The sequence below is a fragment of the Pseudonaja textilis genome, chromosome 3 (genome assembly GCF_049901715.1).
Source record: "Pseudonaja textilis isolate UNSWEBS1 chromosome 3, rPseTex1.2, whole genome shotgun sequence".
Classification (NCBI taxonomy): domain Eukaryota; kingdom Metazoa; phylum Chordata; class Lepidosauria; order Squamata; family Elapidae; genus Pseudonaja; species Pseudonaja textilis.
In genome coordinates, this window is record NC_141992.1 from 150229607 (window position 1) to 150255704 (window position 26098).

General features: G+C 35.4%; 1 protein-coding gene across 1 annotated transcript in view; it reads left to right on the top strand.

Annotated features, from left to right (window-relative positions):
* PIEZO2 (piezo type mechanosensitive ion channel component 2) overlaps window positions 1–24997 on the top strand; it is a 195077-nt gene extending 170080 nt beyond the window's left edge. The window contains exons 35-54 of the mRNA XM_087931054.1: window positions 55–117; window positions 792–958; window positions 1398–1552; window positions 2859–3029; window positions 3811–4206; window positions 4855–5113; window positions 6449–6631; window positions 7691–7940; window positions 10262–10394; window positions 12103–12250; window positions 12360–12574; window positions 12833–12991; window positions 14056–14203; window positions 15891–16079; window positions 16217–16309; window positions 17140–17312; window positions 18235–18360; window positions 20196–20275; window positions 22031–22211; window positions 24701–24997. Coding sequence (XP_087787180.1) covers window positions 55–117; window positions 792–958; window positions 1398–1552; window positions 2859–3029; window positions 3811–4206; window positions 4855–5113; window positions 6449–6631; window positions 7691–7940; window positions 10262–10394; window positions 12103–12250; window positions 12360–12574; window positions 12833–12991; window positions 14056–14203; window positions 15891–16079; window positions 16217–16309; window positions 17140–17312; window positions 18235–18360; window positions 20196–20275; window positions 22031–22211; window positions 24701–24953 — 3542 coding nt within the window. The 3' untranslated portion in view covers window positions 24954–24997. The remainder of the gene's footprint in view (window positions 1–54; window positions 118–791; window positions 959–1397; window positions 1553–2858; window positions 3030–3810; window positions 4207–4854; window positions 5114–6448; window positions 6632–7690; window positions 7941–10261; window positions 10395–12102; window positions 12251–12359; window positions 12575–12832; window positions 12992–14055; window positions 14204–15890; window positions 16080–16216; window positions 16310–17139; window positions 17313–18234; window positions 18361–20195; window positions 20276–22030; window positions 22212–24700) is intronic.
* Window positions 24998–26098: the final 1101 nt, after the last annotated feature.

Here is a 26098-nt window from a genome sequence, read left to right on the forward strand (position 1 = left end):
AAATTAAAGTGAATAAGTCTAATTTTGCTCACTTCTTTCATTTTGATTTGTCAGTTGAAATAGATATGGAGGGTGCAGAAAGAGGTGAACCTGTCAAAAGTAAATCTGATGGCCCTGGTAAGCCAAGAAGCAAGCTAAGTTTTCATTTTAAATAATAGCAGCTGATGGTGAAGCGCAATTATCCCTAAAATAAAGATAGAATACTGTATATATACTGGAAAATTTACTGATATTTTTATCTTGAAAGTCACTTAAAATTCTAAATGTTATATAATTCAAGCTAACTTCCATACATTAGTGTGAATCTGGCAAGTTGTTCAAATACCATTTTCAGCTAAAAGGTATTGCAGTCATAATCATTTTTCATGCCAGTCACTACTTTTTGAAGAGAAAAAATACTGCTAAGAGTGCAAGTAATACATAGTGAAGAATATGTTGATTAACTGCAAAGTGATTTTAAAGTCAAATGCAAAATTTAAGAAACATCTGGCAATAAACATTTTCATATAGGCAGAGCAAAGTTCCCAGCATCATCTAACAATTATACCAATAGATACTAAAATGAAATAAGTCTTATTCTAAAGTTTTGCTAATCAATAACCCTTGGAAATAGAAATTCCATAAAAAACAGTGTCATGCTGTGCACATTAAATGAAAAGTATATTTTTCTGAGTTTGTTGGAATTTATCCCCAGATAATAGTTCTTGGATCTGTTTTTGTTATAACATTCACAACTGTTTACTGTTTTGAGTATCATTTTGTAAAGCATGTTTTCTTGTTTTTTTCCCCAGATAATATTTTTAAAAGAATATATAACATTTTGAAGTTTACCTGGGTTCTTTTTCTGGCAACAATAGACAGTTTTACAGCTTGGCTAAATTCAGTTTCAAGAGAGCATATTGATATTTCCACAGTATTAAGAATTGAGAGATGTATGCTAACTAGAGAAATAAAAAAGGTACTACAAGATGTTCGTATATTTTTCATAATGGTGAAAAACATATGTGATCTCACATTTAATTTGATTTACCTGTTGGAGGGCTGTTCGAATCTTGTAAATAGTAGCTACATTGTATTTTCTTTTCTGGCATGCTAAAATGAATAGTTTTGGTTTTAGTTTTGTGCTGTTTGTGCTGTCATAGACTATAGAGGTAAGTCTTAGGAGTGACATAGAAAGAAAACAATATTGCAGCACTCAAGAGAGTCTAATATTCATGAATGGTGGGTTTTTAATTCACTTTACAACTCTTAACTTTGGATTTATTTATTTCTCTTTTTAAAAAAGTTCTTACAAAACAATTAACAAGCCAAGGGAAAGTCTTTTTTTTCTATTGCCCTGATTTGTCTCCTAAATGTTAGCCTGCTTAATTTCCTAAAGTTTACATTTTCCTTCTCAGGGAAATGTTCCAACTCGAGAAAGTATCCATATGTATTACCAGAACCATATGATGAAACTTTCTAGGGAATCAGGATTGGATGAAATTTATGAGCCTGGGCAGGCTGAGAGGACTGCAAGTTTAGAATCAGCAGCTTCTCGTGACAGTGAATCCAGGTATTCTCTTACAATGAGCACAATAATTCTAAGTATATAGAGGATGATCTTCATAAATATATAAACATCTTGTAATGAAACTTAGCTTGTAGTTGATGCTAAAGTAGCATAGAATATTGTATTATCCTATTTAAAAGATGATAGCCAACATATGATTAATTCTTTGATTTTCTTGTTAAGAATACTTGAAAGCAGCAGTGTTTTTATCCAATGAAGTATTATTTTTGGCGTGACTTTCAATAAATGTAGTACCAAAAAGTTCACATTTTAAAAATATACAATATCCTTGTGTATTAAAAGAATGTGAGAGTCCACAAATTATTCTCAAATAGCAGATCCCTAAACTCAGTGATCTATAGTAAAACTGATTCCCATATTATATCATATTCCCATATCATTTATTTTTGCAACATTACAAAAAATTATTGCTGCAAAGATCTGTTCCATTTGAGAACTGACTCTGACCCTATGAGTATTTCTCATTTGGAGGAACTTCTATGTGTTATTCTGTGCACAAAACTTCCATTTTTAAGGCCGGAGCAGGTAAACAGAACATGATCATATGACTCTAGGGTCCTATGATCAGATTTTGTGCAAAGTTTTCTTAATTCATTTTAAAGAAAAACATTTTTCTTCAAAAATTTTTTCAACTAGTATCATGAAAAATGAGTATCTACTATCTATTCAAAAAAAGCTGCTGCTTACACATTATTTATATCTGGTTTGTTTCATTGTTCTCAGGTATGTCCATTTCTAAGCTGGAGAAAGATAGAATTAAAACCTCCCAAAATTGTTTTGGCTGCACTGGGATAAAGACAATTGTATTTTTTTAAAAAAGATCAATATTTTGGACTTAAAATAATATAGCACCCTTTTAGTTTTAGTATAGGCTATTTACAATAACTTTAATATATTTGGCTATATCTTTTTAAAATATCAATTTGTAGTGCCTGCTTCACTGCAACATTTTTAGCTGCTGATCAAATTTTACTGTTAGAGTAAAGAAGCTAAAAATGATGCATTTTATCCATCTTACTAGAATGCATGGATTCCATTAGCCTTACACCATAAATAAGCTTATATCCTAATTTTTCCTGGCTTCACATTTTGTTATTACTGATCTTGTGTGGTTATCAGAATAAGAATAGTCTACTTTGGCACCAAAAAGCTTGTTATTTTCCATTAAATCCTTTTTTGTCTATGTCTCCATTGGTATTTTGCTTGGCCAATCTGCACGTTCACTATTGAGCCACATCAGGATGCCATTGGTATATAACATTGTCTTTGTAATTGTTTGCACTGATAGCTGCTGCACGGAAGCAACTACACTGTTGTTGTCCAGGCAATCTACTCTTGATGATTTAGATGGTCCAGACCCTATTCCTAAAACAAGTGAACGTGCACGACCTAGGCTTCGTAAAACATACAGCATGGATATGTCCTCCTCATCCGCTGACAGTGGCAGTATAGTATCAAGGTGCTTAATCCTTGCATGCTTTTCACTCAATTATCCCAACCACTATATATTTTGGCAATGTAAAATGATGTTTGCATTTGTAAAAGTAAAACGATTGGCATATTCATTTGAAGCAGTTCTGTCTTGTTTTGACTAATAGTAATATGTCGTATATGTCATTTACATATCTTCACTTTAATCCTTATATTTTTTGCTCTCAGGATTCTTAATTATATGCCTCTTTATAGTTTTACTTTTTAGTTACTGAGAGCTTGGAATGCTGCATTCAGATGCTGATTTATGATTCTGGTTCTCTTCAATTAACATTATTGCTTACAAAAATGTTTAACTATGCCCAAGACACAAGGGATATTTTTAAAGCAGAGAAGATAGACCAGTCATTGTATGATCCTAATTCATGTATGCCTTATAAAACATATACCATGAACCTGTTCTTCATACGCAGGTAATATGTAACAATAAAATTTAAAAATACCTTAAAGTACTTTAAAATAAAACATTGCATGGCATACAACATAATTAAACAGTCTTAATGTTGGTTATTGATTAATGAACAGAATCATAATAACTTCTAAAATGCTGAAACGAATCAAAACTTTTTCAACATGAAAACATTTGGGGAATGTGAATATTTCCAAAACTGATGTTGTCAGGTCCACACTGATATAATAGTGAAATCCAATGTAGAATCAAAAACTCAATTTTAATTTTTTCAAAAGAGGAATAAATGTTATTTGTAAAGTGAGAAATTGACAAAAATATTCTTCCTTGTTCTTGACAGTGAGGCTACCCAAGTCACTATGCTGTATTCCCGTCAGGGGACGGCAGAAACTATTGAAGAGGTCGAAGGGGAGGACCATGAAGGAGAAGAGGCAGAAACTGAACCCATAGAAGAACATGAAATGGAAGATTACTGTATGGATTCTGAAGGAGTTGCATATATTTCAGATTCAGATATGCCATCCTATTCTGCTATGGATGGCATTGCTGAACCCCCTCCATCATATAGCAAAGCTGTGAGCTTGGAACTTTTCCCCTTAGACAGTTCCCAGGATGATTCATCTAGTAGAAACCAAATGTTAGTGAGCCCAGATGAAAATCAGTCTGAAAAACCAGAAGATTCTATTCTTCCTCCTTTGACACATGAACTAACTGCAAGTGAATTACTACTTAACAAGTAGGTATCCATGATTAATTAAGTACGCAAAATAGTTACAATGGTGATGAAAATTCTTTGTGAAAACATTTGGCAGTTGGGGATTTTTGCTGTTTATTTAACCAGCTGAATTCACTTATCTTTTCAAATGTCCTGATTTAACTGGATTTTCTTAAATATAATTGATTTGTGCAGTACCAGTTTTTGTCTTGGTTTGGAAAATAAGCAAGCCAAAGTAGTTTATAGCTTGATCTGTGAAATTAGTTGCATAGTTCTTGAACAATACTCTATTATGCAGAAGCATTGTTATTATTTAACAAGAGCTGTGGTGCAGCAGTGGTTAGAATGCAGAATTGCAGGCTAACTCTGGCCACAGCCTGGAGTTCGATCCTGACTGGCTCAAGGTTGACTCAGCCTTCTACTCTTCTAAAGTTGGTAAAATGAGGACCTAAATTGTTGGGGGCATGCTGACATTGTAAACCACTATAAATCTAAGTGCTTTTGCTATTACTTACAGATTATTGTCTAGAATAAGATCTCCTGCCATAAGTAGGGATTGGACTAGAAAACTTCCAAGTTCCCTTCCAATTCTACTATTCTATATCCCAATTTAAAATGCTTGCATATAATTAGCATATAAAATCATGGGATCTAATTTTATTCCTACAGAATGTTTCAAGATGATGAACTAGATGAGTCTGAGAAATTCTACGCTGGTCAACCTCGACATTTGCTTCTTATTTATGCTCTATATAATACACTTGTAGCCCGCTCAGAAATGGTGTGTTATTTTGTGATCATTCTTAATCATATGTTCTCTGCCTCAACAATTTCCCTTGTGCTTCCTATCCTCATCTTCCTTTGGGCAATGCTATCTGTTCCAAGGCCTAGCAAACGTTTTTGGATGACAGCTATAATCTATACTGAGGTATGTCATTGGTCAATAGCTGTTGAATAACCCTTTCAATGTTACAAGAACTTTGCCTTCATCTCTGGCTTAGAAAGAGACTGGAAGCATCTGCTTTCTGGTTTAAACTAACTTCAGTTATTACGTTTAAGCCTGAGCAAGCTGTAATTTGTTCAAAGTATGGTTTCTTGAAAGAAAACACAATCAATTCATGGCTTTGGATTCTGACTTTTTTTAGTAACCAGCAATGTCACCTAATATAATTCATGTTTATATGTAATGCAAAGTATGCTTTGGGTAATTATTTTAGAAAGCAGATGCAGTCTTTCTTATGACCTCGATGAAGGAGGGGAAAAAAGGAGTTACTCAAGTTTGAATCATTTTGCTTAGTGCTAAATTACCACAATGTGTAAACCACAATGGACTTCTTGATGCACAAAAAAATTAATAATATGTAAGGTGCATGAGCTACAATCTATCTGTTCATCTTGTTAGGCCTAATTTCCCCACATTTCTTACACTGTATTAAAGGCTTTTCACCAGGCTTTTCACCTAGCCGGTTCATGCAAGCCAGATATTCTAATCTTGTAGTTTAATTTAGTTTACTTTATTGTCATTGCACCTCATACAACAAAATCAAACACCATCTTCAGTGCACATCATGACCACGAAAATAAACACAAACACATATCCTTCACACTCCACACATTGAACCGAAAACTCCCAACACCACACATGTTGTAGAGGTACATATTGGGTTCTCTTTTATTTATATTATTTTATTTTACAGCAGTGCTTCAGAATGTGGAAAACTCTTTCATTCCAAACTGAACCAAAGACAGTTTTGAAACTGGAAGTGCAGATGGACAGTGAAAATTTCACTTTACACCATAGAGGTCATCCAGTCACAACCATACCCACTCAATATGGGATCCACTGGTGGAATGCCTCTGACAGTTGTCTATCCATTCTCTCTTTGAAACCACTAGCAATGAGAATCCACTACTGTTTGTGGCATCTTTTTCCACATGTTAGACTGATTTTAACAAGGATTAGATAATAATAATAATGGCCAGTCTGTTTTGAGAAATCTATTAAGAAATCCAGTGATGTCAGCAACAATGAAAAAACAAGGCAAGAGATTGCCTAGTAATTCTGAAGCAGGAAATCAAGTTTTCCTTGTGAATTTTTAGGAAGCATATTGGATTTCAACTTTCTTAAGTATTACAGATCAGTTTTAGATCTTGATCCCATTTTTTATTATCCTCAAGCATAATAATCGTTAAGAAACTAGATTGTGTTAGTTTTTCTGTTTAATATGAAAATGATTAATTTTTCTCTCTCTCTTCACAATAGGTTACAATAGTGATAAAGTATTTTTTCCAGTTTGGATTCTTCCCTTGGAATAAACAACTAGAACTAAAAAAAGATAGACCATATTTTGCTCCTAATATTATTGGTATTGAGAAGAAAGAGGGTTATGTGCACTACGACCTTGTTCAACTACTTGCTTTGTTTTTCCATCGGTCCATTTTAAAGGTATATTTTATTTGTTATTTTATTTGGGGGACAAAATAGTAAAACTGTCAGCATGTATACCTTCTAGCATACCTGACTTCCATTCATTTTGTTTTTAATAAAATAGTGCTCCACTAAACGAAAAGAGAATAACTTACTTCATGCTTGATTCAAAAATGCATGAAGGTACCTACTTTTTTTTTAAATTGGAAAGTAGTTGTATGCAACTCAAAAGTTTCATGCTCAATTTATCTCTCAGTCTTAGTGCTGAGTCTATGGAAAGGGTTTATATTCTCCAGTTTTCATAGTTAGTCCTTTGCCCGTCTCAGTTACTAAAGAAATCTCCAAAGATAAGCATTTTACTCTCTCCCAGTGTTGTAAAAAGAAGCTTTATCAGGTAGGGCAAGAAGAATGTGTCCCTCAGTTAAGAAAAATATTTGTACATGTGTCTTTATGTGCATATGGTATGTATATAAATGAGCGTGCAGAAAAATGTGAGGACAGCAGATCCTTGAGGCCAGGGAAAAGTCAAACTTCAGTCCCCTGGTAATTTTCTAACTCTTCCCTAAAGGTCATGGCACACCATTTCAACTATAATCATCCCACATACAAGGCTATAAAATCTAGGAAAACTATAGAATATAGAATACTTTATTGGCCAAGTGTGATTGGACACACAAGGAATTTGTCTTGGTGTAAATACTCTCAGTATACATAAAGAAAAGTTACAAGATTCATAATGTACAACACTTAATGATAGTCATAGGGTACAATCAACAATCAAATCATACTAGGAAACAGTCAATGGGAGAAGATGGGTGATAAGGAGTGGTGAGGAAATTAACAGTAATAGTAGTGTACACTTAGTGCACACTATACAGCATTTCTGAAAATAAAAACTGATTATAGCATGGAAATTATTAAAATGAAATACTTTTTGTAATAATGTTATCACAGGTTAGATGACAAGACCAAAGCCAAAGCTTTGTATAAAGTGAAACAATATCCAAAACACTCAATATCTAACTCTAACAAAGAATACCAGCAACTCTGAAGATACCTTAATGTTCTTCTTTTTAGTGTCATGGATTATGGGATGAGGAAGATGGAGGAGACAATGCGAACAGTAAAGATGACTCAGATGATGAGTTGGCTGAATCATATAGAAGAGATTCTGCTGACTCTTTGACGTCAGTCAATTTGGCAGCATCTGTTGAATCCATACATGTCCATTTCCCAGAACAGCAAACTGCTATCCGCAGGAAAAGTTCAAGCAGTGGCTCACATTTATCACAGAGATCCAGCTTCTCCTCTCACCGTTCAAAGAGAGGTATGACTGGTGGTATCAGGACTCTGTTCTGTTTTGTATTTACCTAAGCTTTTCTTTCAAGAAGGAAAGTAGCAAAGAATACCCATTAAATCATAGGCAACAATGACTCTTATATTAAAGAAAGCTAAGCATAGATAGTTATTGTAATATATTGACCTATCATTTTCTTTGAAGAACTATTTTATCCTATCAGTGCCACAAACCTGACATTATTTTAGGCAAATACTAAAAACCTGTTAGAAAGCAAAATGGATATTTCTTGTTAAGAATATATTTTAGTGGCTTTAATTTATTATGTAGCATTTTTATTTTTCAAGTATTTGTTGTGTTTTAAAATCCATAAGATGTCTGAGTTATATCTTAAAAGGTAATCTAGGAATCACATTAATGCAGAACTCCCTACCTTAAAATAAGTTTTATCTCCCTGACAATATTTTTAAAGAACATTATGCTATAAAATTATATATATAAATTTACAGTTTGCAGTTTATATGTTTATTTTATATAAATATATAGAAGAGAAACAGATTGGTATAGTTTGTAATTAAAGCACCACATTAGAGTCCAGATGACTGTGAATTCTAGTCCCCTTTTAGGCATGAAAACTTGCAAGTGACTTTGTATAGGTCTCTCAGCCTAACCTGCCTCACAGGGTGGTTGTTGGGATGTAACAAGAAGAGGAAGGAATATTAGGTAAAGTTGCCATCTTGAGCTATAAAAAAAAGTCAGTTTGAAATAACTTTAGAACTACTGTCATGTCCCTGGTGGAGACTGACACTGAGGAAGAGGAGGAACAGCCAACAGAGAGTGTGAGTGTGGCTCCAGAGGTGGTGGAGAAGGCTGGGGAAGGGCAGAGGCCGGCTGAGCAGTCAGAGGAGGATCCAGGCTCATCCCCTATCCATCCTAGATCACACAGGGAGGAGAGGATCAGGGAAAAGCGAGGTCTACTCAAGAGGAGATTACCATGATCCTCCTCGTGGCTTGCAGGTGGGAGCTATGTATATAAGTTTGCAACTGCGCAGTTAGAATTTGCAGGAATCAATTTAGTGTTCACCTTGAAAGAGGTTTATCTTTGCTGGCATTCTTCCCATGGACTTTCCTTGGTTATTTTCCTGGAGTTTATGATTAGTTATCTTGGCTTGCTTCGGTGCAGTTTGTTTTGGTTTTCTGTTTGCCTCATTATTTACTTTTGTGACTTTAAACTATGCCTAATAAAACAGTTGAAGGCCTTACTGGACTTTAACGTATGTATTGGGTTTTGGGTTATTTTGAGAGACTACGGGTCATCACAACTACAATGTGAAGCCCTGGTGCTGTCTGAGTTTGGTTGTTATTTGCCTACATTTCATTATCCAATCAAGTCATATCTAATAGCAATAGCACTTAGACTTATATACTGCTTCAAAGTGCTTTACAGCATTCTCTGGGTAGTTTACAATGTCAGCATCTTGCCCCCAACAATCTGGCTCCTCATTTTACTGACCCCAGAAAGATGGAAGGCTGATCAACCTTGAGCCCTATCCGGATCAAACTCCAAACTACGGACAGTTAGTCTGCAATACTGCATTCTAACCACTGCTCTACCAGGGTTCATTTTAGAATTAAAAGTTTTCCATTCCGTAATTGCTGAATAATGTGAAACAAAAGTGGATTTTCAAGACAGAAGAATGCATCGGCATGTTTTTGCCTTTTTGGTCTTCACTACAAAGTTACAAGTTGAAACACAATGGCTCAGTTGCTAAGACCCTGAGCTTGTCTATCAGAAAGGTCGGCAGTTCGATGGTTCGAATTCCTAGTGCTGCATAACGAAGTGAGCTCCTGTTACTTGTCCCCGCTTCTGCCAACCTAGCACTTCGAAAGCATGTAAAAATGCAAGTAGAAAAATAGGGACCACTTTGGTGGGAAGGTAACAGCGTTCTGTGTGCCTTCGGCATTTAGTCATGCCAGCCACATGACCATGGAGACATCTTCGGACAGCGCTGCCTCTTCGGCTTTGTAACGGAGACAAGCACCGCCCCCTAGAGCCGGAAATGACTAGCATATATGTGTGAGGGAAACCTTTACCATTACCTTACAAGTAAAAATGATCCCAAGCACAGGAGTAATAACCTGAGAGAGATTTTCTGTTTGTTTGATAAAAGGAACTCATCTTTTGCTTCACATTTTTATTCTTGCTTATTCTTATTAATCGTAGTTTAAAGGAATATATTTTTTAAAAGTGTAGAGAAAGAATAAGGATATGCAGATCCAGATTTTTTTTTCCTTTTCTTTTGAGCTTTCCCTTACAAGTACAATAATTCTTTCTCCACCTGTAATTTCAGGAAGTACCAGCACACGCAACAGTAGTCAAAAAGGAAGCAGTGTGTCCAGCATAAAAAGGAAGTCAAGAAAAGAGCTTCTGATGGAAAAACTGAGAGAACAATATATCATCGCAAAGGCATTTACAATTAAAAAGTGAGTAATTACACATATCAGATTTATTGAAATAAATGCTGAATCCAGAAATGTTCAAAATATTCTAAGATTGAGGAAAGAGCCAGAAAGAAATCTGTATCCATTTTATGACACAAACGAACTCAAATCCATCACTGAATACTAAGGCAGACCTATATGCTTGATTGCCATATAGCAAGAAAAGATTTCAGGAAAACAAATTTTTTTCTATTCTGTGTATTAGGGACACATTCCAATACTAAATCACTGAAACTTCAGTTACCTTATTTCCTTCCATCTTTTCTTCTTTCCTTCCAAACTATTAATTTAATGTTATTTTAATGTTTTTAAAAATATAAATAAATCATTTTCGGCATATGTGAAGAATCTATTAGGCATCTCATAGGGGTGTCAAGTTTCTAACATCCTGCTTTTATATGTGCTGGAAGAAGTGAAATATCCTAAAATAAAGGAAGCTAATCTGTTACTTGATAATTTAGATATCTGGAGATACAACTCCCATGGCAATTTTAACCCAAAATATTTTGAAAGGAGACCTACTTTTTCCTTGGAGGAATCATTTACATTTAGGATATCAATTGGGATCGGCAATTCCATTGCTAAGTGAAGTAGTTGCTTAGTGGGAAATCATGCCACTACAACTGTGCTTTCTGGCTTGAAACTAATCAATTTCACACTTTTCTGCTTTTGTTTAGTTCCTACAATTCCAGAGGTGAAATGCTGCCAGTTCACCAAACCGGTAGTAAAAAATGCTACCGGTTCAGCCGAACTGGTATTTCTGACAGTCAGCTGGGTGACGATAAGCTGTGCTGCGCGATTTAGATTAGCTAAAAAACAGGAAATCATCGGATTTCTTGCTTTCTAGCTAATCTAAATCACGCAGCACGGCTGATCCCCCTCGTCGCTGTTGTACTTACCTCAGAAGACTTCAAAATGCTGCTTTTTTCAGCACCCAGGAGGCTTCCCTGAGGCCCACTAGGCCAAAAACGGGCACGGGGGGGGGTACTGCAAAAGAAAAAAAGACTTTTGAACTCCCCGTCACATGACCACCTAGCCATACCCACAGAACCGGGATTTAAAAAAATTAAATCCCACCACTGTAGGACTCCTCTATCCTTTGGAATGCCAGGTATAATTAACAAGGGAAATAATGTTTATATTTACATTAATTGGAGAAGAGATTGCAAGAGAGTAAGCAGGAACACAGTGAGGAATATGCATTGAAAGAATGTGCTACCGCATTATTCAAACAGCCTGGTAAATTCCCCATTATTTGGCTGCTTACTTTCTTATAATCCCTTCCTTTCCAATCTCTTTGCTTTGCAAGTGGAAAAAAACCACAGGTCAGACACAAGTCAACACTTACTGACTGTTATGGCAATCATGTGGCTCTGAAGATTGTAAATTATTGTAAACTTTGAACGGTTGCTGAATGAATTGTTGATAGGTAAGGACTATCTGTACATTGATTAAGATCAGATCAAGAGAAAAATATTTAAGCCCACATTTGCATGTTTTTACTGAAATGAATTCTGTTATATAGTTGCTTCTACCATTGAAGACAGGAATAGATCAAGAGTGAAGACAATCAAGGTTTCCATACTGTGCGTCAAATAGTATCTATGGGGCAACAAATGAAATTCTAAGCATGTGCATTTTCCCGCAACATTATTTTGTAACAATGACAGTGACTTTTGTATTATTTCAGGACACTTCAAATATATCTGCCCATCAGACAGTTTTTCTACAATCTTATCCACCCGGAATACAGTGCTGTGACAGATGTTTATGTCCTGATGTTCCTAGCTGATACTGTGGATTTCATTATCATTGTCTTTGGATTCTGGGCTTTTGGGGTACGTTAATAAGAATGGATGTGCTTGAGTAAATGTAGTTATTTTTATAACTATTATTTTTTTAAAGATTAACGTTGCTTCTTTTGTTTTCTTTCTATTTTCTCCACAGAAACATTCTGCAGCAGCAGATATTACTTCTTCATTATCAGAGGACCAAGTCCCAGAGGCCTTTTTAGTGATGGTACTAATTCAGTTTGGAACCATGGTAGTCGATCGGGCACTGTACCTGAGAAAGACAGTCATGGGGAAAGTCATCTTTCAGGTTATCCTTGTTTTCGGCATACACTTTTGGATGTTCTTTATCTTGCCCATTGTGACAGACAGGTAAATGCATTGTATTTAAATGATTTCATGGGTTACTTTTATTATTTATTACTTTTTAAAAAGTGGCCTATTCATCTACATAATGATAAAATTCATCTCTTATGAAATGATTGTATTAAACATATCAAAAAGGTAATAGATGATATTTTGGAAAGAAATGAGTTAGCTTTACCACATTTAAATAATATTGAAAGTATTCATTCTATGAAAGGCATATAAAAATGCATTTGTTTTCTTGATGTGTGTTTTGTATTATAGGAAATTTAGTCAAAACACAGTTGCCCAGCTTTGGTATTTTGTGAAATGTGTTTATTTTGGATTATCGGCATATCAGATACGTTGTGGCTATCCAACCCGTGTACTTGGCAATTTCCTTACAAAAAGTTATAATTACGTAAATCTGTTTTTATTCCAAGGGTAAGTCTGTGAGTCTGGTATAATATCTATTTTTCTTTACAATTACATTTTTTAATTTATACTTTCTTACTATTTATAGATTGCACTTCCCCAAGACTGACTCATAACAAAATCATATCTTGCCACCTTAATGTTTTCTTTAATTTGGAAATGCTGTATTATTTAGTAATATGATTTAGATCAGTGGTGTCAAGCTCGATTTCATTGAGGGCTGCATCAGGGTTGTGTTTGACCTCCGGGGACCGAGGTGGACATGGCCTGCTCAACATTATTCATGTCATTGGTGCCTGTGGTGGCCCAAGCACTCTGCCAGCGAAAACAGCTTTGGATGGCTGCCCATGGCCCTTGCATGCTTCATTTTCAGCTGCAGTGGCTTCCTACAACCCTTTGCCAGCCAAAAAGGAGCTCAGGAGGGCTGCAACAGAGGCACCGCAGGCCAGTCCTTCGCAGTTTCCAGGGTGGCCCTGCAGGCCAAATCTAAGCACCCCATGGGCCAGATCCAGCCTCCGGGCCTTGAGTTTGACACCCCTGAATTAGATGGACACCATTAAATTTATGCTTGATCATGAAATCAGTTATAATTCATAAGTGGACCAATTATAACCCTTGTACTTCTACTCAGAAGTAAAAAGGAAACACTTTTTTGGACAAAATCTTCTCATTTCTTATATGTGGGAAGAGCAAATAAGGGCATCATGCTCTTCTTGTACAAAATTTTTTAGAAAATTATCATAGACAAATGGAACATTTTCGGTAGTCTTCATCCTCGTATATGAATGATATTAATACTAAATTGTAGGTCACCCTTTATCTACATAAAATAGTTCTCAATGTTTAAATAAATCTATCTCCTTTTCTCTGGAGGATTATGTTTTTATTACAGTAAGTTAGGGAAATAATGCTTCTAAAAGTGCTAGTAGTGATCCGGGGGTTCTCTGGAAGCCACAAAATGGAAGGGGTGGACCGCAAGGAAATCACAGAATGGAAGACATGGACTGCATTTGACTCATGCAATGAAAACCACAGAATATCCCAAGCTAAAACTGATTTTTCTTCTTTGGTAGGTTCCGCCTAGTCCCTTTCTTGACTGAATTGAGGGCAGTTATGGACTGGGTTTGGACAGATACCACATTAAGTCTTTCCAGTTGGATCTGTGTTGAAGATATTTATGCTCATATATTCATTTTAAAGTGCTGGCGAGAGTCAGAAAAAGTAAGAAATTCATTTAAGGGATTATTTTTCTTTACAACCTTATAATCAGGAAAAGTTCACCTTTTATAGTGTGAAAAAGAAATGTGAGCTTATTTCTCATCTAACTGTATTAGATTAATAGTGTTTCAAACTTCCTAGAATTGATGGGATTGCAATATTAATCTCATTTGTTACTTCCATTCACAGGCACTTGTTTCTGTGTATTTCTATATACCTGTATGCAGATTCAAGAGCATAGGAAAAAATAATTCTTTAAAAAAAGAACTGTTCTTTAAAAAAAGAACATAAACATTTATAATATGCAATAAATATGTAATAAATGTGTAATTGTCCAAAGAAAACTTCAATTTTATTTAGTTCATAAGAAAGGAGCTTATAACTGAAATCAAGCCTATTCAACATAACTTTATAACTTTCTCAGAAATAATTTCTGGATGCACCACTGTGGTTCCAAGTAAGAGCATTTTAGAACCTTTGTCAGTGAAACATTCCCCTGGAAGACCAGGATAAAGATCACACCTGAACCTACTAGGGCTTTGTATGTAGAACTTAGATTTTATGGGGGGTTTTAATTAACAATTTTAATTTTTTTTCTATTAGGAAAGCAGTATATAGTGCAGAAGTGTGTGATTAGTATGACATCCAGGGTGCTAGGCTATGTGCTACAGAATCGATATACTAAAAGTGCATCTATTAATGTCACAACATGTAGCATTAATTTGAGAAGTTTAATTTTTCTCAGTAGCTGTCCATTAATACACTTATAATCAGTTATTTGAAGGAAAAATAAGAATTAGATCTTTCAGGTCCTACAATTTTCTATCATTCCTATGGATCTGAAATCTGTAGCTGCTATGAAATAATGCTTTTCATTGAAATGTTGTTTAGACAAGCTATTTATTATAAATTCACATTTTTCTATGCAGCATAGTATGAAAAACAATATTTTTTTCATACTATGCTGCGTAGAAAAATGTGAATTGTTTAATTTACTTTTCAAAGTTTCAAACAAGCTTTTTCATCCACTTCCAAACTCAGTTAACAATGATAGACAGAATATGCAATAAAATTCCAGAGGTTATATATATGTTGAGCCCCTGAATTGCAAGACCTTTATAAAAATTCTGATACAAGACTCCTATGGCAGTTTCTACAAAACAACACTTTGTAATATCAGTGTTATGGGTCTGAGTTCTCTTTGTTAGCTTACCCCAGACCCTAAATGTTGCTTGAATTGCAATGTTGCTGTTATGGCAGATCTTGCATGAAGAATTAAGAAATATAGTTTGCTACTTCTAGCTTATGAAATCAGTTACAGCCTACCTGGGAATATGGATTTCATTGTCAATGTCTGTTTGAGAGTCTAAGTTTTATTGAAAAAAATTTTAGACCATGTGATTTTAGACATAGTAAATGACATTTACTATTGAATTATTTGTTCCTATACAAGATGCTGGATTACAGGGCAGCCCTGTCTCAGTTATAGTCATTTGGATAATACTAATTATTTAGAACATGTGTGGTCTGACAAGAAACTACGGAGTCCCAATAAGATAAGGACGCCACCTATGAACACAAAGTTCAAATACATGGAAGATGTAGTTTAAAGAATTAATGGGTTTTATCTCTTTTCAAAAGAAAAAAAAATGCATTTATTTGCTTATTTGCTTTTTTTCTCTTTTTGCAGCGATATCCCCAACCAAGGGGCCAGAAGAAAAAGAAAGTTGTGAAGTATGGAATGGGTGGCATGATTATTGTCTTGCTGATATGCATAGTGTGGTTCCCGCTGCTCTTCATGTCTCTAATTAAATCTGTTGCAGGTGTCACAAATAGGCCTCTTGATGTATCCATCACAATAACTTTAGGAGGTTACCAGGTACAACCTGTTAAAATGTCATGTGTTATTTTATTTCATATGCTAACATTTATTATAAAATTTCAGCAAAAGAAAGCATTGATGTATATTTACTGAAAGGTATCCATGTCTACAGCAACTTTTATGTTATTTTCCAGCCTATTTTTACAATGAGCGCCCAACAAAGTCAACTAAAAAATATGACAAATAAACAGTTTCAAGACTTTAACAATGCATTTAAGAAGGATACCGTAAGTATTTCTTTAATAGTAAAAATAATATTACTAATGGCAAGCAATTGTGGAAGCATTCGATATTCTTCAAAATACCACTGTGATTATGTTATTTATTTAATATTCCATTTGTACTAACATTCTGAGTGTATGCATGATTTCATCTGTAAATCCAGTTAAACTCAGTGCTTAATAACATGTAAAGGAAGAAGCACTAAATTTATATTAATGTGTATTTGGATGCGTGTTATACCCCAGCATCTGCACCCTTCTGTGTACTAGTAGAGACAAACATGTACAATAGCTTATTATTTGCAATAGCACATATATGTGAACACACATCCTTCAAATATGACACACAAAGGCATAGCTGCCATGGCCATTTTAAATCAGTCACTTAGTAATTAATGCTTATCTGTTTAAGTAGCTACCCTGTTGTAAAATGGGAATGCTGAACTTCTCATCAGTTGAAAAATATTTCATTCATTTTCTGCAAAGTAGTTAATCAGTTACATTTATTATGTTCTCATGCTTTTGAGAGAAAAGGAAAAAATAAAAGAAAATTTGGCTTAGCTAGCTGGTTTCATGATTTTCTAGTAGTGGGTTTCCCTCTCAGAATGTGGAGTATTGTGCTTTGAAGTGCTCCGACCGTTCACTTAATAACCACGTTTCTGGTTTTTGTCCATTCTGCCATTCTATTGGTATGTCTCCCTGTTTTCTTTCATTCATCCATTACTCGTGGCTCTACATCTTTTGTCTCTCCCTCCTTCTTTGAATAATGAAACTTTTGATGGAACAGTTCTACAGACCACAAATAGAGATGATTTCTCTCTTTTATTTTTTTAAAGGGTGCTTTACAGTTTCTAGAAAACTATGCTATAGAAGATATAACAGTTGCTCAGCTAGAAGGCAGTTCAAATTCTTTATGGACCATCAGTCCTCCTAGCAGAAAAAATATGATAAAGGAGCTCAAGGCAGATAATCCTGATTTTTCTTTGGTTGTTTCATGGAGCATTCAAAGGTACATCATTGATAATATATAGGTGTATCACTTTTTTTGTCTGGATGTGAAAGTGGTTAGAAGTAAAATATGGTAAAGATTATTGATTGGAATAATCTCTTTTATATAAAGAATAGCAATAATCATAGGCCTGGACCTCATGTAGCAAAAGTGATAAAATTCAACATTAAAATAATTAGCACTGAAAATATGAAACCCACCAGCTGTGTGAGATAAGGATGATGATGATGATGCATTTTAGCATTATTTACTTCATATGATAACTGCATACTCCACAAACCTGAGATAATGAAAAATGTATAATATTCATTCTATTGCCTATCTGTCAATCTGCCATCTTGTTTAACCACCAATTTAACCTTAGTTTTAGTGCTAGTGAATACTGTTGTAAGATTTTTAGACTCTTATGGATCTCATAATTGTTTTCGAAACACTTAATATAAAGGTTATTTGAACTAGGGGCCCAATTTAAATATTTTGTATTCCCAGTAAAGATATGCTACCTTGCATCTCTGTTATCTAAGTGTGTAAAAGATATCAAAAGGTCGCTTCCTTAACACAGAATCTTAGTTTCTGGAAAATTATCAGCATCAATTTATCACTTAGCATCAATTTTCTGACAGTATTGTGGCTGCTCGGAACAAATCTGAAGTTTTATTTTATTTGTGAGAATAGAAGCCACAACAGCCTAGAGTAGTCCCATGATGAGATAAGTGTCAAATAAATATAATAATAATAACAATAACAATTACAAACATTCATAGAATAGGGTTGTTAGTTAAATTAGTATTTCAAAATCTTCTATCTAGTAATTATGTTGAACATAACAATTAGAGGAATATAGTAGTTATATGTTAATATATGTTATAATATATGTCACTGAATGATTAAATAATGCATTTTTATAAAATATTTATTAAAGAAATATCTCTCTTGGAGCAAAAGCAGAAACAGTATCAGATAAAATATCTCACAATCTACCAGCTGATGCAAGAAAAAAAATTGCAGCAATGATGGAAAATCCAAATCAACATGCAAACCACTTTGTGTAAGTTCTTTTTGATATATTCTAAAATACAAGATTTTATTTCTTATATAGAAAAGTAGAAAACGATCATGATTGTATTACATTTGTAAATATTTTACATTATATAGGTGCCATAATTTATCTTCCTTCCTTCCTTCCTTCCTTCCTTCCTTCCTTCCTTCCTTCCTTCCTTCCTTCCTTCCTTCCTTCCTTCCTTCCTTCCTTCCTTCCTTCCTTCCTTCTTTCCTTCCTCCATCAGTAGAAAAAATATATTACTCCACCTTCGTGTTGGTATGAAATCCTTATGTAATGGTCCCTAAATTGAACTAATTGCTGAATTATAATCTTATGGATAGGAGTCTTCATTTATATAAATGCTTGTCAATCATCTGCAAGGGCCTTTAAGAGGAACAAATACCCAGTTTCAGACAGGAATATAATACTTCTGGAGCTACATATAAAGAATGGGGAAAAGTTTATGTATCGTAGCTATTGTCTTTCCACCATTTTTTGTTAATCATTCAGTATTTTTGAACTGATTATACCAGTATGTGCTACATGTATTCAACAAATACACTCACATGTAGCCTTGGTTGTTTTTATTGTATAGTACTATTAAGGAAACTATCACAGAAACATATACAGATAGTCCTCAACTTACAACAGTTTATTTATTGACCATTTGAAGTTACAACAGCACTGAAAAAAAAGGCTTATGACCGTTTTTCATACTTATAACCAATGCAGCATCCCCATGGTCACGTGATCAAAATTCAGAAGCATCCCTGGGGTCATGTGATTACCTTTTACGACCTTCTGACAAGCAAAGTCAATGGGGAAGCCAGATGCATTTAACAGCCATGTTACTAATTTAAGAACTGCAGCAATTCGATTAACAACCGTGGCAAAAAGATAATAAAATAGGACAAAAATTAACAACTGACTTGCTTAACAACAGAAATGTTGGACTCAACTGTGGTTGTAAGTCAAGGACTACCTGTATATACAACAAAAACTCTTTCAGCATAGTTTTACTGTATTTGTGTCATAGAAAATCATTTAAAGAATTTGAAGATAGGATAGGATTGGAATGGAATGGAATGGAATGGAATAGAATAGTATAGGTGGAAGGGATCTTGGAGGGATTCAACCCCCTGCTTAGACAGGAAACTCTAACATTTCAGACAAATGGTTATCCAATCTCTTCTTTAAATTTACAACTTCTAGAGGCAAGTTGTTCCACTGATTAATTGTTCTAACTGTCAGGAAATTTTTCTTTAGTTCTAAGTTGCTTCTCTCCTTGATTAGTTTCCTCCATTGCTTCTTGTCCTGCCTTGTGGTGCTTTGGAGAATAGCTTGACTCCCTCTTCTTTGTGGCAGCCCCTGAGATATTGGAACACTGCTCTCATGTCAGCCCTAGTCCTTCTTTTCCTTAAACTAAACATAGACATACCCAGTTCCAGCAACCATTCTTCATATGTTTTAGCTGAAGATGAATAGTTTTAATAGAAAAATGTTACCCTTCTGATACCAGAATTGAAAATACTTTGATGATGGGCTAGCTGTCCTCAAATTTTCACTATATTGAAGAATAATAAATTTAAAAAGAAAATGAGCATGGAATTTGCCACCTGGAAATTACACATAAATATTTATAATTATAATAGTGACCCAATGTAGTGGATCAAATAGAGTTTTGAACCGAAATCAGGGAAACATGTTAAATTCACAAGTTGCTTAATGGTGCTGGAATGACTTTAGCCAATCACTATATGTGATAAGAAAGATCTGTTATGACACAATATTGTAAATAAATTTCTATTAAATATCCTTAAATCATGTTGTTCCTTATCTAGGATGCTTGCTGGAGTATATCCACATTATGTCAAGGCACCTAGCGATAATGTTGCAAAACCTATAAAACAACTCTTGGAAGGTATGAATTTTCAGCATTCTTTCAAGTGATAAAATATTGTTTTGTAATTTATGAATCTCCCATGTTGCAGATTAAGGGTTGGGGATGAGAAACAAAAAAAAATCAAATGTTTCGTTTTGTGGTCTCTCAAAGGCTAACAGAAAGTGCTGATGAAATGTTTTTTCTTGCATCTACAATCTTTTAATGATTTATCTCCTATGGCCTTGATTAAAGGATAATAAGAGGGTTTTCATGACCTTGAGATAGTATTAAAGGCATCCTTCATGGAACCAGGTTTTCCTTATATTTGAGTGGGGGGTATCCTCTTCCCTCTTGATTTTATCACAACTTGCATTGCAGGTAATCCTTGCTTAATGACCCTAATTGGGACAAAAATTTTCATCACTAAACAAAATTCTCATAAAGTGAATTACTACATGTCTGCATCATTTAGTGGCATCACTCCTGGTTCCCAGTTATGATCATTAAGATAGAACCTCACACTTTTGGGAGGCATGTCATGCTGGACTCCGCTTCAGTTCCTGCCACCTGCCTAACCCTGCACTTCATCACCACTACCTACCTCTGCCTACTCCTGTCAGCCCTACGTGACCTTCACTATCTTCTTCCACTGCTGACAAGGTGTGCCTGGCTAAGGCAGCTGCTGGCTCTTCATGAGACCTTCATGTGGCCTTGCAAAGCAATGGGGAGGCCTGGTGATGCAACAGGTTCAGCCTTCCAAAAGCGTCAGCAGCTGCTTCTGCTCGACACACCTCACTGGCAGCACAAAGAATATGGCAACAGTCAGCAGAGGGCAGAAGAGATAGGCAGTGGCAGTAGGGTAAGGACAGCCAAAAGGCTGGAGGGAGGGAGAAGATAGGCAGATAAAAAAAAGTTGAAATGCATGCTGGCAGTCATAAATGCAGGCAGCTTTCTAAATGCTCAAATTTTATCACATGACCAGGGGTGTTACAAATGGCTGTACATAACTTGGAGGACTGGCTAACAGTATCATCATCATAACTTTAAAAGGTCTCTAAGCAAATGGTCATTAAGCAAGAACTACCTACAGATTATAAGGCCTTGTATATTGCAACAGTTTTGCTTATGCAGTATTGCTTACAATCAAGGAAGTGATCTTATTCAGCTGCAGCACTGCAGTGGAAGGTAGCATGTTAGGATAAGGGAGAAGGATTTCATTTGCTTCCTTTTATTTTCAGACATACTGATACAGGCCTTGATCAGACAATCTGAAGGCTTAAAAGAAGGATGGCTAGTTCTAAATTTTCAGAAGGTATTGTCTTTTCTAGACACTAATCTTCAGAGATACAGTATACAGAAGTATATTTTGACATTAAATTAATTCTTCACTGAGAACAGATGCAGTGGCAAACTTATCTCTAACATAAATTATTTTACAATTATGAAACATTTGTATGGTGTGAGGTCATTGATTCCATATTTTTTGTGGGAAATTGAAAAAGTATTTTCTTGCTTCTCTGAGTAGCTCATGGGTGTCCAACCTTTTGACTTTTCTGGGCCACATCAAGTGAAAAAGAATTGTCTTGGGCAGCATATAAAATATGTAATATAATCAATGTATATAAACACAATGTATATAAACATATAAATATGAAGTTTAAAGTTTATGATCTTGTGGGGCCACATTACTAGCTGTCCAGGGCTGCATGTGGCCCATAGGCCGCAGGCTGGACACCTCTGGAATAGCTAATAAAGAGGATGGGTTTTTTTTGTCCCTTCTCTTCTTTTTTGTAGGTGGGAAGTTTAAAGATATCACTGTTTCACTATCCAATAATAACAAGTCCGGTGAAATTCATGAATGGTGGGTTTTAAACCAGAAGAACAAATTTTTGGAGTCAAATAAAACTAGTTTGGAACTAATAGTGTTCAGTGACAAAGTCAGTCCTCCCAGTCTTGGATTTTTGGCAGGTTATGGGTAAGCAAATACTTCATGTTAACATTATTATCTAATATAAGACATGTTGTTATGTTTCGGGAGCATTACTGTTTATATTTACATTATATTGAAGCAAACTTTCTTCAGATGTGATCATCTGAAGGAGACTGGTTTCATTGCCATTATCTCTGAAGTCCATGTCCAAATTATCAAATTATTATGAATGGCTGAAAAAGATCAAGTTCTAAAGACTGTAAGATAACTGAAAACTCTAGATCAGGGGTGTGAAGCTCACATCACAGCATTGTCATGTGACATATCAGGACTTTTTTCCCTTTGCTAAACTGGCCGTGGGCGTGGCCAGAGCATGATGCATCCGGCCCATGGGCCAGAAGTTTGACAGCCCTGCCCTAGATGATAAAATATATCCAAAAGAGTCTGTCATAACTATTCTCCATGCACATAATATGGGCATCTATTCAGATGGATACAGCTGTAAAGTAGGTCCTCTCACAAGCCTATGCTGCTTTCAGTAGATTCTGAAGGAATAAAAAGTATTTCGATTCTGATTATTTGATTTATTCCTGCTGTGTGTCGGATCTCATGCTTCCATCCAGACCTGGCACTGTTCAGCAGTTATGGATCCAATTTGGAACATATATTCCAAAGAGCTCCAAGCCAGTTAAAATTGGTCCCTAAAGTGCTGTTGAGATAATTCCCCGTTAGGTGAATGAGCGCATACAGGGAGACGTATTTGAGAGAAGTGTTTGAATAATACACACACAGTACACAGATACACTGTACAGTAAATGTAGGTTTTTACTTCCAGAAAGGTTTAAGCAAAGTCCAAAATAAGTAGTCCAAAGTCATTCACAGGTAAAATCAGTCAGTTTTCATCCAGGGATAATCCAAATATCAAATTCCAGTGTCAAAAACAGTTCGGTATCAGACTTACATTAAATGCAGTAATATCAGTCAATTAGAAGAAATGGAGCAACGGCACTACTTTCCAACAGAAGGAAACAGATACACTCATACTCTCTTCTGAGACTCAGACTAAAACAATCCAGGTTTCTGGCTCCATCTTATGGCCGTTTGAAAAACCACACCCAATTGCAGTTTTTGCAATCTCTTAAAGACATAGTATTAAAATGTTTATCCTGGTCTATATATTTCTAACCCAAATACCTGTTAGGTGACTTATATTCCTAACAACTGCAATTCAAACTTCACATTTTTCTACTTTTTTATAGCAACTGCTTCAGTGGTGAAATGCTACCAGTTCAGCCCAGTTCCACTGAACTGGTAGCAAAAAAAAGTGCCGACGATCAGCTGAGGGGAGAAAGAAGAGAAAAGTGCAGGATCAGTCCTCCCACTCACCCCTGTGCTTTTCTGTTCTTTATCCTCTCACCTGATTGGCACAGCAGAGCTTCAGCTTATTCTGGAAAGCTGTGCACACATTAGGTGCATGCGTACATGCACGCGTGAAGTGTGCAATCACCAAACCGGTAGGGAAACTGGTAGAATCCCACCACTGAACTGCTTTCATATCTGATAACATGTTTAGACATGGGTGTCTCTGCTTTCATACATTTTAAAAGGTGATCATTATCAATTCTTATCACATCACTTTTATCCTTGTGACCGATTAGAAGATCCTGTAACTGGATGAGAACATTAATGGTAGTTTTACCATCAATAAAACAGAATCAGAAATGAGACTGAATCCAGATAATTCCATTTAATAGAAGAATTTATTGGGGCTGAAAGCTCCCATAGCTAATTTATCCCACCAATTTGCAATTTGGGTTAAATATAGGCAACAGAGTATCATCCAGCCCACTCTTTTCCACATTAATGAGGTGAAGGCTAGAAGAGCTTGAAAGCAGACAAGGGTTTATAATAAGTATGTAAAAGTCAACTGCTCCCCCCCATTGGAAAAACAAACATCATTCAGACCATTGGGGTACTCAAATGGGAAAAAAGAGATGCAAAATTTCAACCAAGGGACTGCTTGAGACTTATCATTGGCAGTTGACGATTTTATGCTCTACGTATAGTCCCTGGCTTACAACCATAAATGGACCTGGAATCTCGGTCATTGAGTGAAGCAGGCTTTAAGATATCACATGACCACTTTGTTTAACAGCTGCAATCACGGTACTCTCAGTTGCAGTTATTAAGCAATCTTGTGGATTATTAAGTAGACAGAGTCCCGGGTAAAGAGTGCAAGATGTCGGGGGTAGGGGGGCGGGGAAGAGACAAGGTCAGGTGTGAGTTGGGAGGTTGCTGTGGACAAGTCCTTCAGCTTTGGGGCTGAAAATCCCTGGCAAAATCCAAGGAGGATTTTCAGCTGCTCAAGGGAGAGACACTTGCACACAGCCTGCACCAAGCCACCCCATCCATAGCTTACCGCTTTCCTGAGGCATCTCATGCCCCTTATCTAGCCTCTCTGCTCTGTCTGTGTCTGTCTCCTTTCAAATTATTGCACATTTTTAAATGTTAATGTTTTCTTTCATGTTTTGCAGAATCATGGGTTTATATGCTTCAGTTGTGCTGGTAATAGGAAAATTTGTCCGTGAATTCTTCAGTGGAATCTCCCACTCTATTATGTTTGAAGAGCTTCCCAATGTGGATCGTATCCTAAAGCTGTGTACAGATATCTTCTTAGTGCGGGAGACTGGTGAATTAGAACTAGAGGAAGATTTATATGCTAAGTTAATATTCCTGTACCGTTCACCAGAGACTATGATCAAATGGACTAGAGAAAAAACAAAGTGATCTAATTGGAGTTCAAAACATTTGGATTTTTTTTTTTAAAAGAAGCACAAAATTCACTTTTATAATTGGGAAGCAATTTTTTGTTCATGGAATTTGCTTGCTTCCTTAGGAAAAAAAGCTTTTTTTCCAGATGCAACTATTATTAATATCAGAAACACTTTCTTTTCAATTTAGTGAACAACATTATCTGCAACCACATCTAAGTTAATTCTGAGCAGAAAAAAGATATCAAAATAGAATATGAGATCTTTTGCCTGAAAAGAAATTTTGAACTGTGCAATTTGCTATTTGACATCAGTGATTCTCAAGGATCTACCATGATCCAAGTTGTTCATCTAGGAAATCCAAGGCAATTGATCACAGTTGGTGCTGAAGGCAATTTTATTATTTGCATTTCTAGGAAAACAGATCTGTTAAAGACTAAACAGTTGTTCAGTTCTGGAGGGAAAAAGACTGAGTGATATAATCATTAACTGCCTTATTTTATTTGAACAATTAAAGAAGATATTGAAAACATCAGTGACTTTACTCAGGAAAATAAACTGTCAATCTTCAACTAATAGATAATAATAGAGAAATATTGTGATGTTTTTGCTGGGGCCATTTTCTCCACCTGAAAAGTAATGAAAAATAAAGAAGACGGTTGAATCATGAGCAGCCTTTGTGGACTAATCTTTTTCTTCAATCACTACAAATTGTGCTTTCCCCTATTTTGACATTTTAATGTAATGATATGACTTGTATTTAGCATTTCCTTCCAGTGTTTCAGGTATATCATAACGTTTACATATTCCACTACCCATTTTTATGTCCAAGATGTCTTTTTAAAATTCCCAGTCACGAGAAAGTATATATATGTATGTATATATGTATATATGTATATATATTGATATTGAGAAATGGGTTTTTCCTAAATTATTGCTATACGTGACACAGGCTGTTTAGCAAAAGACACTGTAGCATGAATATTTAGTGCTGAAAAATAGTTTTCATTTGATGATTTAAAGCACACTGTTTCTTAACATTAATTTTAATTATAATATGGTAAGAGATTATGCCATCATTTCCAAATAGAATGCCGTTCAAAGATAATGGAACTGCTATTCCCAGAGCATCATGTTGGAAATTGTGGGCTCAAAGCAGAT